At 53.2% G+C, this 16,961-nt stretch overlaps 4 protein-coding genes across 4 annotated transcripts; 2 read left to right on the top strand and 2 right to left on the bottom strand.

The window, feature by feature from the left end:
* Positions 1–737: 737 nt before the first annotated feature.
* Positions 738–1,902, bottom strand: TRIVIDRAFT_77686 (uncharacterized protein; the record flags this gene model as incomplete). The annotated part of the gene is made up of 3 exons (XM_014097939.1): positions 738–1,217; positions 1,355–1,410; positions 1,543–1,902. The coding sequence occupies 3 exons, from the start codon at positions 1,673–1,675 to the stop codon at positions 1,050–1,052; spliced, it is 357 nt and encodes a 118-aa protein (XP_013953414.1).
* Positions 1,903–2,321: 419 nt separating this feature from the next.
* Positions 2,322–8,207, top strand: TRIVIDRAFT_231457 (putative myosin type I heavy chain; the record flags this gene model as incomplete). The annotated part of the gene is made up of 3 exons (XM_014097938.1): positions 2,322–2,369; positions 4,033–7,405; positions 7,474–8,207. 3 exons carry the CDS (start codon positions 2,322–2,324, stop codon positions 7,797–7,799), a joined length of 3,747 nt encoding a protein of 1,248 aa, XP_013953413.1.
* Positions 8,208–8,290: 83 nt separating this feature from the next.
* TRIVIDRAFT_69214 (uncharacterized protein) lies at positions 8,291–9,559 on the bottom strand (the record flags this gene model as incomplete). Its single annotated transcript, XM_014097937.1, has 1 exon — positions 8,291–9,559. One exon carries the CDS (start codon positions 9,557–9,559, stop codon positions 8,291–8,293), a length of 1,269 nt encoding a protein of 422 aa, XP_013953412.1.
* Positions 9,560–9,976: 417 nt separating this feature from the next.
* Positions 9,977–13,143, top strand: TRIVIDRAFT_193679 (glycosyltransferase family 90 protein; the record flags this gene model as incomplete). The annotated part of the gene is made up of 4 exons (XM_014097936.1): positions 9,977–10,014; positions 10,072–10,124; positions 10,186–10,490; positions 10,576–13,143. 4 exons carry the CDS (start codon positions 9,977–9,979, stop codon positions 13,141–13,143), a joined length of 2,964 nt encoding a protein of 987 aa, XP_013953411.1.
* Positions 13,144–16,961: the final 3,818 nt, after the last annotated feature.

Genomic DNA, 16,961 nt, shown 5'->3' with positions numbered 1-16,961 from the left:
CATGCTCTGACTGTCTCGCTTCTTTTACATCTCCATGGAACATTCTGGGACACATCTCGTTCTTGAGTAAGCCGGCTCAGGGTTAGCTTGACTATCCACTGCTACCATGGCTACTCTACACATCCACTCATAGAAGTGCATGGCGTTATTGGCTTTCTTTCTTTCTTTCTTTCTTTCTTTCTTTCTTTTTTTCTTTTTTTCTTTTTTTCTTTTTCTTTTTTTCTTTTTCTTTTTTTTTTTTTTTTTGCTATTTTTACTCTTTTTTTCAACTCTGGGATACTGGCGACATGGGCATGGGCATATTAACATGGGTATGGATATGGGCATAGATCTGACTTATCACTTGGGAACCTACGGATCATAGCTAAGCGAAGGATGGGTGGCGTCTATAGCGTTTTGTATACGAATGCAGTTTATTTTCTTGTTTATTTTATTTCTATCTTTTGTGAAACGAAACAGCCTATTCATGCATATTCTGAGACATTTCCTTTCCTCAGTGAACGTTTTTTTTTGTCTGAAAAAAAAAAAAAAAAAAAAAAAAGCGCCACGGATGTCTCGCAGCGTATCAGCACACGCAACTTACTACTGCAGGTACCAAGATCGTCGGGAGGCAGCCCTTATTTTCGCTCTATGGGCGATCTATTTTTGGTAGCAGATGTAGCCCCAGCAGCGCTACCTTGCGCTGTAGCGTTGCTGTATACGGGACACGCGGGCGAGAAAAATAGGCAGCGAAATTTGGGATGTTATAATTTACTCGACTTGTCAATTTTTTTTTTAAAGGTTTTATTTTTAGGCTTTGCATTGAACCTGAGATTGGGAACGGCTGTGGCAAAACTGCCAATCTCAAGATGTAGGCCTTGTTTTGTTTCAAATCCTTGTTGGACATCACGCGAGCTCCTAGACAAACACACTGAATCCCAAGCTTTCAAACAATCCCATCTCCTCCCAACTGTTTCTCCAAATGGGGACTTTCCTCATTTGCGCAAAAACGAGTCGCATTTCCCAGCATCCGCTTCTAGCACGTGTTCGCTCTACAGCTCTAAAGCTGTTTAAGCGCCGCCCTCCCGCTTAGCGTACTCCTCCTCGATGGCCTCTGCGTACTTTTCCTCTGGAGAGCGCGGGTCTTCGTGTAGAACACCCTCCTTGAGGAGCTCATCGGGAGACGGGCGATGCGAAATCTTGTCGTTGAGCTTGTCACCAAGCATGTGTTTCTGAAGCTGTTTGATTGGGTACCCCCATTAGCACTTCCTGCCCCATCTTTTTTTCTTGGCTGCAGTATTAAAGATTCTAGGCTCCCAAATCTTGGGATATTTAAAGACAAGATTTTGGTGGTGAATTATTCGAAGTTGCTTACCTCTTTTTGCTGAGCGAGGAGACCGGGTGCGGCTGTAGAGTCTGGGAGGATGTTCTCTGCAAGCTCGATTAGCATGACGAATCTAGCAAGACGTACGGCGCACATCGCAGCCTCCATCATGTGGCCGAGAGTGCTTCACTTCCGCAGTAAACGGACAGACGGAAAAGTTGGGCATCATCGAGACGTACTCTCTACAAGCTCGGAGCGTTCGGGTCGGTGCTTGAGGTAGTTGGAAAGGGAGTTCTTGCGAGCGGAGTTGGTCTTGACGGAAGAGATGGGGGTCTCGTCGACAGGGACCTGGTTTTCTGTGGTGTCTGCCATGGTGATGAATTCGGGCTGAGTTGCTCCAGTGATGAATTATGGTATGTAAGAATGTAAGTGGTGAGATGTGGCAAGAGTCCTGGATCAGAGCCTTGAAATGCCCAACGAAGCTCGTGTCAAATGACGTCAGGTGCTTGCAGAGCTCCCTCTAATATGTGGGGGTGGGGTTTTGCGGTTTGCTGGAAGCCAAATCAACTCCAACAGAACAGACGGATTGTCAGATTGGAAAAAAGGCAGTGTGAGAGGAAAGAGGAGCAGAAGTAGGTTGTTTGCCGTGAAAAAGAGGGGGATGCAACGCTGTTTTTAACACTGAATCCTCGATGAAGCATCGAACCCACACCGCATCGCCCTCAGGCCATGCTTGGACTAAAACAGCGACCTGGCGATGGTGGATAATTGGGCATGCGGGAGCGCTATTTTTCTCTACCCCGCAACTCTACTCTCAATTGCCCAGTTGCTGAAGACGAGGGCAGGGATTGCAGTTATTACGGAGTGCTGGTGATGGGGTCACACAGAGATGCCATACGTGCGTGGTTTGAAGGTCATGGGCTGGAGGCAAGGGGGGATGGTGGTGTCGCGTGGCAGCCCAAGGACAAAAAAGAGACGCCTTCTTTTTTTTTTTGGGAGGCAGAGTATCGCCGAGCACATGCTAGCAGGCAATGCTCATTTCCAGGGCATCAATTACGGTCTACAGGTGAGTATGTCGTGGAGCATTAGCTGCCAGAACGAGGCGTGAGAGGAGACAGAGCATGAGGCGGCATGACTTATGCATCCCAATTAAGGGGCCTCAACTCTGTTGCGCCGATGTTTGGTTTCAGCTAGGCGAGCACTGCGGTGTCTCAGAAAGGCTGGCGCCAATTGCAGAGGGCCACGCGAGTGGCTTGAGTGGAAGAGTGCTAGAACAGGGCATGGCTTGATTATGTGTGGATGGTGTCTTGCCTTGGACGCTGAGAATACATGTAAGAGTATTCGTAGGCGTGCAATGTACAAAGAAGGTTATAGTAGTAGGCATGGAGAAGGTTGTGCACTCCGGGAGACAGCTCCATGCCGGAGAGAGGCTGAATACGATAGGTAGTTCAAGGAGTGCTGTACGGAGGGGTAAGTTGCTTTTCGCTGCTACTGATATTTGTTTCCAGTATTGACATCCTCTTCCAGTATGGCCATCTGTTTCTACTAGACAGTATTGCTACCTGCTTATAGTATCCATCTATTATTCCAGTTGTACATTTGGAATACAGGTACCTGGATGGCCAAGTTGGGTTCGGAGATTCTCGGCAAGCAGACATTCCGTCCTTCTAGTGCTTCGATGGAGGGGGAATCTTCACTATGGAATCCGGGAGCAGAAGTCTATGTATAGGTAGCTTTCACCGGCCCGCGTATCGTCACCGGCCAGAGCGATCCCACGCATGCAAGATCTGATGGCGAGCAAATCAAACCGTGAAATGGACGCTCTGGAAAGGGAGAGTCTCCACCGCCAAGGGAGCGTTGACGAAACTTTCTGGCGCCAGCAAACAGTGCTGGCGGCCAGGATATCCATTTTTTCCTTCTTTTGGTCGATGAGGTTGGCTAGCGACGGCACCGGAATTCGGTAAGGCACCTGGTAGGTTCCTAGGTAGAAACCGGGAGAACCATCGGAACTTGAATAATGTATGGAGTCGTACTGTGTGTTAGGCACCGGTTTTCTGTACCTTGGGAACTATTGTATGTATAGTACTCGTAGGGCACAAGAAAAAAAAATGCTAATGCGCTATGATGTGAGGCTACGGAGGCGCCGGAGCGACGCTGCATGGGCTGTTCGTATCAAGAACGAAGATAATAAGCAGGAATCAGGGTTCTCTGCTGCACATAAATTAAAACGCGGGTACCGAAATTGAAGAGTCGTGGATTTCAAGAGATTTTCCATCCCTGAACCAAACGGGCGGGTACGTACTGCAACTTGTCAGCGGAGTGGCTGTGCTATCAGGAATCAACCACAAAGGCGACGGCGGAAAAAGGTCGGCCAGCGGCACTAAACGTCACTCGTCAGGCACCGCATCATTCGGCCGCGAATGCTCGACAAGCCACATTCAAGCCTTTGGGCCAAACGATTCCCCTCGCTCGCTCACTTCTTTCTCGTCACTCCCAGCACAATCCGCACGAGTGCTAGATTCCACGAATTAGACATCTGATGCTCGAATAAATCGTGTCGTCAGCCTTCTTCTCTTTTTTTCTCTATCTCTCTCTTTCCCCCCCTCCTCCTGTGCCGTCTCTCCGTCTTCCACAATGGTAGGGCCGCTCGACTCCCCCCCGTTCTCCCCCATTCCCCCGCCAAAAAAGGCTTCGGCATCGTTCTAACAGGCGCTTTTTACTTTTTCTAGGGTATCTCGAGGCGTCCCAAGGACAAGGCCGCTCGCAATGCTCAGGCGACGGGCGGCGGCGGCAGCGAAAAGCCCAAGAAGGCGACCTACGAGGTGACTAAGAAAAAGGAGATCGGTGTGTCAGACTTGACCCTGCTCAGCAAGGTCTCCAACGAGGCCATCAACGACAACCTCAAGAAGCGTTTCGAAGGCGCCGAGATTTACACATACATTGGCCATGTGCTGGTTTCCGTCAATCCCTTCCGGGACCTGGGCATCTACACCGACCAGGTCCTGGAGAGCTACAAGGGCAAGAACCGTCTGGAAATGCCGCCGCACGTCTTTGCCATCGCCGAATCCGCATACTACAACATGAAGGCGTACAACGACAACCAGTGCGTCATTATTTCGGGCGAATCAGGAGCCGGCAAGACCGAGGCCGCCAAGCGCATCATGCAGTACATAGCAAGTGTCTCTGGTGAGCAGTCGGGCGACATCAAGAAGATCAAAGACATGGTGCTGGCAACCAATCCTCTGCTTGAGTCTTTCGGAAATGCCAAGACGCTACGAAACAACAACTCGTCGCGATTCGGCAAATATCTCCAGCTCTACTTCAACGCTGCCGGCGAGCCCGTCGGAGCCGACATTACAAACTACCTCCTTGAGAAGACGCGAGTCGTTGGGCAGATTACAAACGAGCGCAACTTTCATATTTTTTACCAGTTCACAAAAGCTGCACCAAGCCAGTACCGCGAGCTGTTTGGCATTCAGAAGCCCGAGACCTACCTTTATACCAGCCGTTCCAAGTGTTTCGACGTGGACGGCATAGACGATGTCGCGGAATTCCAGGATACGCTCAATGCCATGAAGATCATTGGGCTGAGCCAATCGGAGCAAGACGAGATTTTCCGCATGTTGGCCGCCATCCTATGGATCGGCAATATTCGATTCCAGGAGGACCAGGGCGGATACGCCGAGGTTGTCGACAAGTCTGTGGTGGACTTTGTGGCATACCTGCTGCAGTGTACAGCCGATGATGTGGTCAAGGGCATTACCATTCGTATTCTGACACCGCGAAACGGAGAGGTTATTGAGTCGCCGGCAAACCCGGCGCAGGCAATGGCAACCCGGGACGCGCTGGCCAAGGCCATTTATAGCAACTTGTTTGATTGGATCGTAGAGCGCATCAACATCTCTCTCAAGTCTAGACAGGCCACGACCAACACCATTGGCATCCTGGATATCTACGGTTTCGAGATTTTCGAGAACAACAGCTTCGAGCAGCTGTGTATCAACTATGTCAACGAGAAGCTCCAGCAGATCTTCATCCAGCTCACCTTGAAGGCTGAGCAGGAAGAGTATGCGCGAGAGAAGATCCAGTGGACGCCGATCAAGTACTTTGACAACAAGGTTGTGTGCGACCTGATTGAGCAAATCCGGCCTCCTGGAATCTTTTCTGCCATGAAGGATGCGACCAAGACGGCCCACGCAGATCCCGCCGCCTGCGACCGAACTTTTATGCAGAGCATCAATGGCATGTCACACGCTCACTTGATTCCCCGACAGGGTAACTTCATCATTAAGCACTACGCCGGTGATGTCGGCTACACTGTCGACGGTATCACGGACAAGAACAAGGATCAGCTGCTGAAGGGACTGCTGAACCTGTTCCAGACCAGCGGAAACGCTTTCGTTCACACGCTGTTCCCCAACGAAGTCGATCAGGACAACCGCAAGCAACCTCCCACAGCGGGAGATCGTATTCGCACATCGGCCAACCTCTTGGTCGACACACTCATGAAGTGCCAGCCATCATATATTCGAACGATTAAGCCCAACGAGAACAAGTCGCCTTCCGAGTACAACGGGCCCAACGTCCTCCATCAAATCAAGTATCTTGGTTTGCAAGAAAACGTCCGCATTCGAAGAGCTGGATTCGCTTACCGACAAGCATTTGATAAATTTGCCGATCGTTTCTTCCTGCTATCGCCAGCTACTTCCTACGCTGGTGAATACACATGGCGGGGCTCCGTCGAGGACGCTGTCAAGCAGATTCTCAAGGACACGAGTATTCCCAAGGAAGAGTGGCAAATGGGTGTGACAAAGGCGTTTATCAAGTCCCCAGAGACGTTGTTTGCGCTGGAACACATGAGAGACCGATACTGGCACAACATGGCCACTCGTATTCAGCGTATGTGGCGAGCCTATCTTGCCTACCGAGCCGAGTCTGCCACGAGAATACAGCGTTTCTGGCGAAAGAAGCGAACTGGTGCAGAGTACTTGCAGCTCCGTGACCAGGGCCACAAGGTTCTTCAGGGACGAAAGGAGAGGCGGCGCATGAGTCTTCTCGGCTCCCGAAGGTTCCTCGGAGATTATCTTGGCATTAACGCCATGAACGGACCGGGGGCTCCTTTGCGACAGGCGGCCAACCTTGGCTCAAACGAGCGCGCCATCTTCTCGTGCCGTGGTGAGATTCTCGAAGCCAAGTTTGGTCGATCCAGTAAACCGAGCCCTCGCATCATCATCATAACCAATGCCAAGTTTTACGTCATCGCTCAGCTGCTCGTCAACAACCAGCCACAGATTCAGGTGGAAAAGGCAATTCCTCTGGGAGCTATCAAGTTTGTTGGTGTTTCTACGGCCCAGGATGACTGGTTCTCACTAGGAATCGGCTCTCCCCAGGAACCGGATCCGCTCATGAACTGCGTCTTCAAGACGGAGATGTTTACCCATATGCAGCGTGCCATGCCGGGAGGCTTCAACCTCAAGATCGGCGAGACGATTGAATACGCAAAGAAGCCAAACAAGATGCAGCAGGTCAAGGTGCTGAAGGATTCCCAGCAGCGAGCCGACTTTTACAAGAGTGGCACCATCCACACCCAGCCAGGACAGCCTGCCAACTCGCCATCGAAGCCGTTCCCCAAGGCCAAGCCTGTGCCGGCACGACCCATCACAAGAGGCAAGCTGATTAAGCCTGGTGGCCCAGGAGGAAGGCCGTCTAGAATCACCGGTACCCGCAATACCCAGCCGAGATCAACGGGCACCGGCACCAGGACTGTTCCTCCGCCACCTTCTGCTCTTGGTAGCGTGGTGTCGGTGTCATCGTCGGCATCGTCCAGTGCTGGCCCGTCTGCAAGCACAAGCACATTGAGCTCGGTGTCGTCGCATCAAATCCCAGTTATCGGAAATGCCAATAAGCCACTGAGCCATGCCAGAAACCAAAGCGGCAGCGCAAATGCACGAGCTCCACCGCCGCCTCCAGCTCCTCCAGCTCCCCCTGCTGCGAAGCCCAAGATCATGGCCAAGGTGTTATATGATTTCGCCGGCCAGAAGGAAAACGAACTGTCTATCAAAACAGGTGACTTGCTTGAGATTATCCAGAAGGAGAACAATGGTATGTATCATCCAGCCCGTGAATCCTCTATTCGTATGTTTATGGTGTGATCTAATACTGTATGACAGGTTGGTGGCTAGCAAAGAATGCTCAAGGACAAGCCTGGGTACCGGCAGCATATGTTGAAGAACAGGCACCTGCCGCCCCTAGACTACCCCCGGCGCCGCCTTCAGCCAAGGCGAAGCCCGTACCGCCGACGAAGCGACCGGCAGCAGGAGGACGCAAGCCCGCTGACTTGGCGCAGAGGGATTCCGGAATGAGTCTCAACGGCACCGGTGGCGATAGCCGCAGCAGCACACCGACGCCCAGCCTGGGAGGCAGCTTGGCGGATGCTCTCCTGGCGCGCAAGAATGCTATGAACCAAAAGAGAGACGATGAGACTGACGACTGGTGAGCCACGCCACGATTTTTAGATATGCTTCACGATGTTGCTTGTCACGAAGGCATTTTATACAGTTCAGTTGGGACTCTTCTTTTTTTTTCTCATTTCCGATGTTCTTTTTTTTCTCTTTCTCTTTATTTTTTTTTCTCCTTGCTTCTACATCAATATCATGCCGCAATGACTGGAAAAAACTTTTTCTTTTATTTTTTGGCAGACTTGTTGTATACACGATGTGTGCGAGAAATTTGGGCAACCATTGTGTCATACGGTCTTGAGTATAGATCTCGGAAGCGCGTGGTTGTATTTTACGGAGGAGGGGAGAAAGGGAGGGGGGCGGCCTTGAGAGCCTGGGGCCTGGGATGCTATTTATACATATTTTAAAATGCTTGTTCTAGAAAAAATAAAGTTTTTATTTATAGTAAAAAATACTATTTTATGGTTTATCCAATGTTTTTTTGTGCGGTTTTATTCGTCTTTTTCCTTTTCTTTCTTTCGCTAGTTCGTTATTCATCCTTGTATGATGCTGCCCCCTTTCTGCGTCGTAGCAGCTCTGCAATGGGGACGTCTTCGTCATGCTGTTCTGTGTCTTCATCAACGCCATAGTCTCGCAGACGCTCTCCGTCTCTGTTGACCCAGCCGTTCCGATAGCTTCCCTTGTCACTACCATGATCCCCGTCTGAGCCGTACTCATCTATCTCTTCCAGCTCTGCCATTAGTCTGTTTCTCCTCTTCAAGTCTTCTTCCTGACGCCTCCTGAACGCCTCGACCTGCTCCTCAGGACTCAGCCCAGCATCCTGTAGCTCCGTATCATAGTTGCGCCGCGACAACTCCCAGTCCCTGCCGGCGCGACGGAGCTTCTCGGGGTCTGGAGGCGGCCACATGCCGAACTTGCGGTTGAAGCCGTTTTCGTCCCACGTCCAGCCGGGGCCGGTGCCGGTCTTGCTGAGGCGGGGGTTGCCGGCGAGGGGCAGCAGCCACAGCAGCGGGTTGGCGGTGCCCATGGCCTGGGCCATGTTTGCGAAGAAGCCGACGTCGTAGGGGAACTCGATTTCCTCAAACTGCAGCTTCTCGCCGTCGGGCCCCGTCACGTCCCACCACTCGCGGCTGCCGTTGCGGATGTTGGACTCGTGCCGGTCGACTTCCATGTCCTCGATCGTGGTCCGATTGAGGACCCAGCCCTGCAGCGTGGTGAGGAGCATCAGGCCCAGCGCAAGCGTCGTGACGCCCCAGATGATGGACGTCATGGCGAGCGATATCAGCGCGAAGAGCGAGGGGCCGAGGTGCGCGGGCATGTGCCGGGTCTCCCACAGGGCGTAGAAGCGCTGCCAGAAGAAGTATCCCAGCATCCACAGCGACACGTTTGCGTAGAGAAGGAAGCGCAGAAAGTGCGGAAACGTCGTCATGGACACGCAGTTGCGCGTCCAGGGGCAGTGGTGGTCCATCTTGGGGATGCATCGCTTGCAGTGCCGGCAGTGGTGCGCGCGAGGGGGCTTCGGCGCCTGGCACTTCTTGCACCACCGCCCGTCGGCGTCGAGCACCTGCTCCTCGAAGACGAAGCGGCCGGGATCGATGGTGACGGCGCGGAAGTAGCTGAACCAGAGACACAGCAGCAGCGTGTTGAAGACGACGCTCTCGTTGCGGGACAGCGGGCCCGGGTCGAGCGCCGTGGTGTTGAAGACGAACTGCGAGAAGTAGCTGAGGAAGGCGGTCAGCACGCAGACGGCGGGCACGGCGAGGATCTCGGCGAAGGGCGCATCGCTGAATCCTGCCATGGCGGAGAGTTATGGTGGTGGTGATGAAGAAGAAGACATGTCTAGCGGTGCCTTGAGTTTGGAGATTCTGCCAGCTTACTGTACTCGTACTTACACAGCGGATTGCTAGACTATACGTTTGGCGGAGAACGCGCGGAAGGGTCGATCTTATGTAAGCGGTAGAGTCCCCTGAAACCAGTGAGATTGAGAGGTGACGAGGAATGCTCCGTCCGATGAAAAAGGAACAACTTGAGTATAATAATACTGCGATTGAGATTGTTCCGCCGGAGTTTTCTCATCGCCACGAGGCCATTGGACTGCAGCAGAATGATAGGCTTCGTATTGCACTGCTCAGGCTACTAGAGATTTACAAGAAAGACGCCGGAAAAAAGGACGTGCCCGCGTCGGGCTGAGCCGCCGGGTTGGGAGCGTTGAGCCATGGCACGAATCCCAGCGGTGCATGTGTCTGCTCTTTGGTATTGAATGCCTCTCCTCCAATTGCAATGACCAATTGCTGACCTTCTCTGCAGCAGTGTTTTGTCATTTGTTTATATTTCTCATTCGCTGGAGCGCCATTCATTAACCGGCACGTTCACTTTCCTATCCTCTCACCAACACCACGAAAACTAACTTCAGCCCCCCCTCAGAACGACCTCGGCTTTCCTCCTTGTTAGTCTTGCTTTTATCAGGTCTTATTTGCTATGGCCTCAGTGCTGCGGCCAAATTCATCCCCGGGGCAGACGGACGCTTCGTTTCCGGCACCGGGGCCGCCGGCGATGAGACGCTGCTGGGTGTTGCGTCTGACGAGGCGCTGCTCAAGGGATCCAGCGCCCACCTCCCCAATCGGCCCCGGAGATGGTCTCTGCCGGCCCTGATCTTCATTATTGTCCTCAGATTGGAGGTATTCCATCTTGTGAATAAGCAGCAGCAGTGTGCTACTCCTGGACTCGAGGTAGGATGACGTCACTGAAGCAAATAAGGAGAAAGAAGTCGAGATGGGTTTTGATATGCTAACAACACCTCTACTGCATGACTAGTCGTTTCTGATTATATTCCTCATTGCATACGAAATCTTCTCTACGCGCCGCAAATGGGGGCTCCCAGCCTCCGCCTTGGACGACGACGACCCCTGGCGCAGCGTCTTCGACGACATCTACGACTGGTTCACCGGGGCTCGCGTCGTCATGTTCAACACCGTCGTCAGCGCCTTTGTCTTTTCGCTGGGGACCTTCTTGTCCATCAAGCAGATTCGGAGGTCGACTTACTTCTGCTTCCACCTTATCGATAGTCGGTTCACGACTGTCTCTCTGCAGCTGCTTGGTCTCGTTCTTGATGCCGCCATTATAGTCCTGCTGTGGCGGATGTTGGCATGGGCAAGGACTATTAAGCTGCGCCTACGGATCTTGAGCACGGTGCTGCTTCTGTCGGCTGCCTCGGTGGGCTTAGTATGGGTGGTCAACGCCATCTTTAGAGGCTCTCATAGAGTCAATGTCTCCTTTGGATCCCTGTATGGGTTTGATGCCGTGGTTGATAGCTTTGCCTTTGCCTCCCTCGTCACATCATCCATGTTTTGGATATGTGAGACGTCAACCATCACGCCCATCGGCACCTTGACGTTCTTGATAGGTATATGGAGCTCATGTGATAGGATCTTTCGCTACGGGGACTGGCTACACTTATCACGAGTCGCTGCGCTGGGACCGCTATGGATGATTGTCACTGGTACCATACTCTTCTTGTATCTTCACGACCTCCGTTCCGTCCTCTTCATTCGACGGATTCTGTTTGCGATCCTCCTCTTGGCTCTCCTCGTGGGCACAACCATATTCATTTTTGTAAAGAAGCCTCAAACGTGGCACAACAACATCCATCCCGCCAACGACCTCGTCTACACGGCTCACGTCGAACACGACCGCTGGAAAGCAAAAGTCAGCGTCAGTACGACGCTCTCGACGGCTGTAACAGTCTACCAGGAGCGACACAACGGAAGGCTGCCGCCCCCCAACTTTGACGCATGGTACAAATACGCCGCGGATGACTCGGTTATGATTGACGAGTTCCAGCAAATCGACCGAGACGTCGCCCCCTTTTGGAACGTGGCCCCCCTTGTACTCCGCAAAAGAGCGACCGAGATGGCGGCGATGCCGGACGTCGCAACCATCACGGTCAAGGACGGCAAGGTCACTCGGAAGGACACGGGCAACGCGGACGACAACAAAGACCTCGACGAGCTGGTCGCCATGATTGCCAAGTTCGCCCAGCACCTCCCGGACATGGTCCTGCCCATCAACCTTTCGCCGGCGCCCCGCGTGTTACCGCCGTGGGAGGAGGCGAATTCCAAGAACAGGGCTGCTCAGCTCAGCTCGGTGGCTGACCTATTATCTCGGCGCTCCATAGATGAGGCGAGCAACGGCACTGCGCCAGCGGAGCACGAAAAGGACAAGGAAAAGGAAAAGGAAAAGGAGCCAGCCGTTCCTCATCCCCTTCAGAGCACGGTATCGGCTAGTGCCTTTCGTCGGATGCAGGTCGAAGCCTGCTCCCCCTTGTCGCGCAGCAGGACGAGGCCTCACTGGAACTTTATGGAGTTTTGTTGGTCGTGTGCCAAGGACCACACCTTCGGCCAGCTCCTAACAAACTGGCAGCAGTCGTTGGACACATGCTCTCAGCCTGACCTGCGTCTGCTGCACGGCTTCTCGCTCACGGACCCGCCGCGGCCGCCGCTCCGGCACCTCGCCCCCTTGTTCGGAGCCTCCAAGACGGACGAGTTCCGCGACATTGTCATACCGCTCCCAAAGACGAGGCTGGAGAAGCCCGACATTAAATGGCAGTTTACACGAAGATACGATAGTCTGGTCTGGAGAGGGGTCGTGGGGGAACACGCGCCCAATAGTCAGGCCCTGCGCGGAAGTCACAAATATCGCCTGTTGCATCTCGCCAGTGCGCCGTACGCGCGCGACGATGTCATCATGGTCCTCCCAAAGCCCGACGATCACGACACGTTCGGCTACGAAAGGGTATCGGCCGCAGAGGCCAACGCCGTCGTGCCCTTCAGCGTGGGCGTGACAAACTCGACGGCCTGCGCCGCCGATGGGTGCAAGCTGGTCGAAAAGGCCTACGGCATCCGCGACGACGCCACCGAGCCGCTGGAGTACCGCTACGTCCTCCTGATGGACGAGGACGACGGCCCGCCGCAGCAGCTCCTTCGCACCTTGCGCTCATACAGCGTGCCACTGGTATCAACCATCTTCCGCACGTGGTTTACCGAGCGGCTGATGCCGTGGCTGCACTTTGTCCCTGTCGATCCAAGATACCAGGCACTTCACACGACCTTTGCCTACTTTTCAGGGACGGAGAGCCGGCCCAAGGTCAACGGCAGGGAGACGTCCATGGAGGGTAGAATGGCAGATGCCGAGTGGATCGTACAGCAGGGCCAGCGATGGGTAACAAAGGCTCTTCGGGATAAGGATATGGAGATCTATCTGTTCCGGCTGCTGCTGGAATGGGGGCGGCTCATTGACGATCTGAGGGATGAGATTGGATTCCGCAAGGATGACAAGGGGGCGTTCCAGAACGACGCCTGGACCCGGCAACAAGGCGGGGAATAAGAGAGCAGGAGCAGGATTGCCGATTTTTTACGTATTTGATTTTTTCTGGATGGCAGTATTGGATTCAAATCAGAGTTAGATTGGGTTGGGATGCATCTGTCACATACAGTTACACAACAGCTGCTGCGCGTTGTGACATGAAGAAGTGATACCCAGCGTGGATCCTTTCCATAGGCATGAATCCAGTTGGGCTAACTTGTACTCGCATGTCTTGGACGAGATGCGTTATTATTGGCTTGGGCCTAACAATGTCCTTCTGCTGTATGATATATGAGCTGCATGACAAGAGGGGGGAAAAAATTTACTAGTACGTGCCTCTACATATGCCACGCATGATGGCGGCTTCTCTTTTCCAGTGGTATATTGTAGAATGGCTCGGGACGCCACGTGCATGCAGAAGCGGTTGGACAGCAGAGCGAAATGAGTGAGGATTTGCCGCCCCTTCATGCAGACAAGCGTTTTGGGAAACGGGCTGTGACAGGGATGGGCGCTTGTGTGAGTGGGATGTGGTGGGATGTTGTTATCATGACTTTCTTCCATGGTGGAGGTGAATTCAAGGAGGCTGGTGGTGGTGGTGGTGATACAGCACCATCCTCGTAGCAAACACTCGCCCTCTTTGTAAGGCGGATGCAACCAAAGTCGTATGAGGTAACATGGCGACGTACGAGTACGAGCAGAGAAAATCCAAAAGTCTGTGGCGTCCCGAGATCCCTTGAGCTATAACCCCATCCATATTTCGTCCGTTATTCGGCAGTCACATCTTCGGCAGAGTGGCGTCTCCCACAAAATTCTGATTCGGCAAATAAGCACGGCGGAGTATCAAAACAACAAATCCGGTGTTGGTAATGCGGCGCTTCCTATCCTGTAAACATGTGCGTCTGTGGTGTTGCGTAAAACATGTGGTACCCTTCTGAACTATTATTATCGCGCTAGTAGCAAAATACATCTACATCGTCGAAATCCAATGCGCGTACATAAAGACGCGGTGGGAGTCTCGCAGGGCGCTCGGTCTGCCAGCGGATTGGCTCGATGTGAAATCATTTGGGGGGGTTGCCGATGAGGCGGATTGGACCAGGCGGATTGGGGAGGAGAGTGGCGCAAGACTTTGAACTGACAGCGCCTTTAGGGGCGAGCCGGGCCGCCGGTCAAGTCTCGGACGTAGCATCGACGGCAGAAAAGAGGCGCCTTGACGATGCCCTTGGCGTCATCAGTACCCAAAACGATGGGGTAGCCGCAGCATCGTCCGATATGCACGTTGTTGAGCAGAGGTAGGCACGAGGCTCAATGTAGGTGCGGGAAGTAAAACCACCATGCGGTGGCGTTTCCCTCACTGTAGCTAGTGCAAAGAGTTATTATTACGCCGAGGAATAACAACAGCAGCAGCCCTCAACATGCTCGAGGTACCCAGCTGTATAAGCGGACTTGAAGCCCAACATGGCGATATCAACATGGGCTGTACTGGTCCAAACGAGATGAACATTTTAATATGGAGCGCCGAGTAGAAACATGTTAGCGTCTCTACTGCCCCCGGCAACGTTACTCGCTGAAGCTCAACCAGTGGAGATCAAGAGCCCGACCGAAACTGATGCGCAGCCTAAACACTCCAGGGCTGCATTTCCAAGGGAGGGGAGAGAGCTGAGGGAGCCGATATTGTGGTGAACTGGAAGCGACATGATGCTGCAGGTAAATGGAGAAGTAGGAGCAGGTGAGAGCATTTCTGTGGCGAGAGGAGGGACACACCTTCCACAAGCTACCAGGGTGCGGCCACCTCAGGTGAGAATCCTAGTTTCCTCCCCATGCTCTCGTGTTGTCTTTGGTGAATCCCGACTCTGTTGTTTGCTTGCCCTGATGCCGGGGAGACGGGTATAGAGTATTCGGCCAGTTGTCGGTTTCATAATCGTGCAAATGCATTAGCACGGGGTTTCAGCCGAGCATCCCTTGGGAATCAAAGCCATTGCCAGCGGGATTTAGTCACCGCGCTGCTCATTGATAAGGACGCAACCAAATCAGCCGGGCATTGGTTGTGAGACAATGCATGGGCATCCAAGTAGGTAGAAGGCGCCTTACGCGCAGTAGTACGTTGTGTGATTTGCCTGGCCATTTTCAGCCGCCCCGTTCTTGGTGTGATTGGGCTCTTTTTTTTCCTTTTTCCTCTGCTCCTTTCCCCCCCAGCGTCGCTTCTTTTTCCTCTCCTTGGTCAGCAGGCTCCCTGCGGCGTGGAGTTTAGCAGCATCCAAGGTCATCCGCAGCCAGAGGTAGATTACTCGTATGTCCCTTGTGGGAACCCGGTAGGAGTGGCTTCTTGGGGGGAGAAGCTGGGTTTGGTAGGTGTATATCGGCAGTCCGGATTCCGGTCCTAGGCCGGTTCCAAAGTATTAGTCTCCGCAGCAACTGTCGGCGAAGGATGCGGTTCCGCGGCGGGTTGAAGAAGCCCCCTGCTGGAGGACTTTTGTGTTTTGCTGTTCGTGATTTGACTCTTTTCGTTTCCCCCTGATAAATGACGAGAGGTTATCTGGGTAACTGGCCTGTTACTTTCGAGGGGTTGAGGTAAAGGAATTAAGGGCGTTTTAGGTGTGACGGATTGGGGGACACGAACACCGAGCTGATCTTAGTAGAGATCGCAAAAGATCGCACTTTCCTTCCCTGTGGGCAACGGACTTTTGGCAAGTGATAGCACCATGGACGTCACTACTAAGGTACTACTAACTACCTGCTAGGACCTTACGTGCCTGCCTGTCGGAGCCGCTACCCACGGCTACGTGACCGGTACGGAACATTTGCGCTGGCCTGTGCGCCTGTGGTTCCCGCGCCTATGGTTTTTGCCTCAGGGTACCTGGTTTGCTGGTATTGGCCGGCACTCCGTCATCGTTCGTTGTACCCCTTGTACCCCTTGTACCCTTTGTACCCTGGAGGTACCGGCCAGACGTTAGCCCTCCCCTCCTTCCCCCAGATTCTCGCTTGCGTCCAAGCGCTGCTGCCATCCGATCCATCGACAAAATTTTCTCTTCGGTGTGATCTGATGCAGCTACTGGCGCTGAGCTCCTGATCTGCAGGGCCCCTTTCCGCCTCCTCGTCCGTGGGTGGTTCTTTCTTTTTTTCTCACTCTCTCTTTTCTTTTTACAATCCCCTCATTTCGCTCCCACGATACGAATCACACACAAAGTACTTCGTAATACTACTCCTATTCCTGTTTTCTCTTACTCTTATCTTTTTTATTATATCCTTGTCTCCCTGTGTTTGTCTCTCCCCCCTTTTTCTCCACATGTGTCTACATAGTATGTCGTCGCCGGCCTGATATGATTCGTAGCCTCCAGTTTGCTGTCCAACTTGACCATTGGACTTTGGTTCTCGTCTCGACGCCCGGCCCCAAGCCTCACGGCCATCCTTTACTTACCAACTTCCTTTTTGGTGACATTGTTTGTGCCGTGCTAAAAGCCTCAGCGGTCTCTAGTCCTCTAGTCTCGCGGGTTTTGGCCTTAGCCCTACCTAGGTTTAATCCGGAGCAACGCATCGCATCGAGCTCAAGTAAGCGAGCGTATTCGCGATGCCGCTCCAAAGCTCCGTCTATGCCCTACTCGGCTCCGCCCTGGAGGGCCTCTGGTCTGCTTCGAGCCCGTGCAAGTCGAGAACTCGTACTTCCGTGATCCCTCCCGCCTTCTGACGACGTTCAACTTCTCGCCTGATGGTGTGGTGGGCTGCCGCTTCGATGGCCTGAGCCTTGACCTTGCTCTCAAACAGGCTTGGTCCTCCGAGCCCGCCACTACGCTGGATCCTCGTGCTAGATCCCGAGCAAACCCGCCTGCTCAGTTGAGTGTTTC

The sequence above is a fragment of the Trichoderma virens genome (assembly GCF_000170995.1).
Source record: "Trichoderma virens Gv29-8 chromosome Unknown TRIVIscaffold_84, whole genome shotgun sequence".
Lineage (NCBI taxonomy): Eukaryota > Fungi > Ascomycota > Sordariomycetes > Hypocreales > Hypocreaceae > Trichoderma > Trichoderma virens.
The sequence above is the reverse complement of the archived record's forward strand: the minus strand, read 5'-3'. Positions and strand labels throughout refer to the sequence as shown.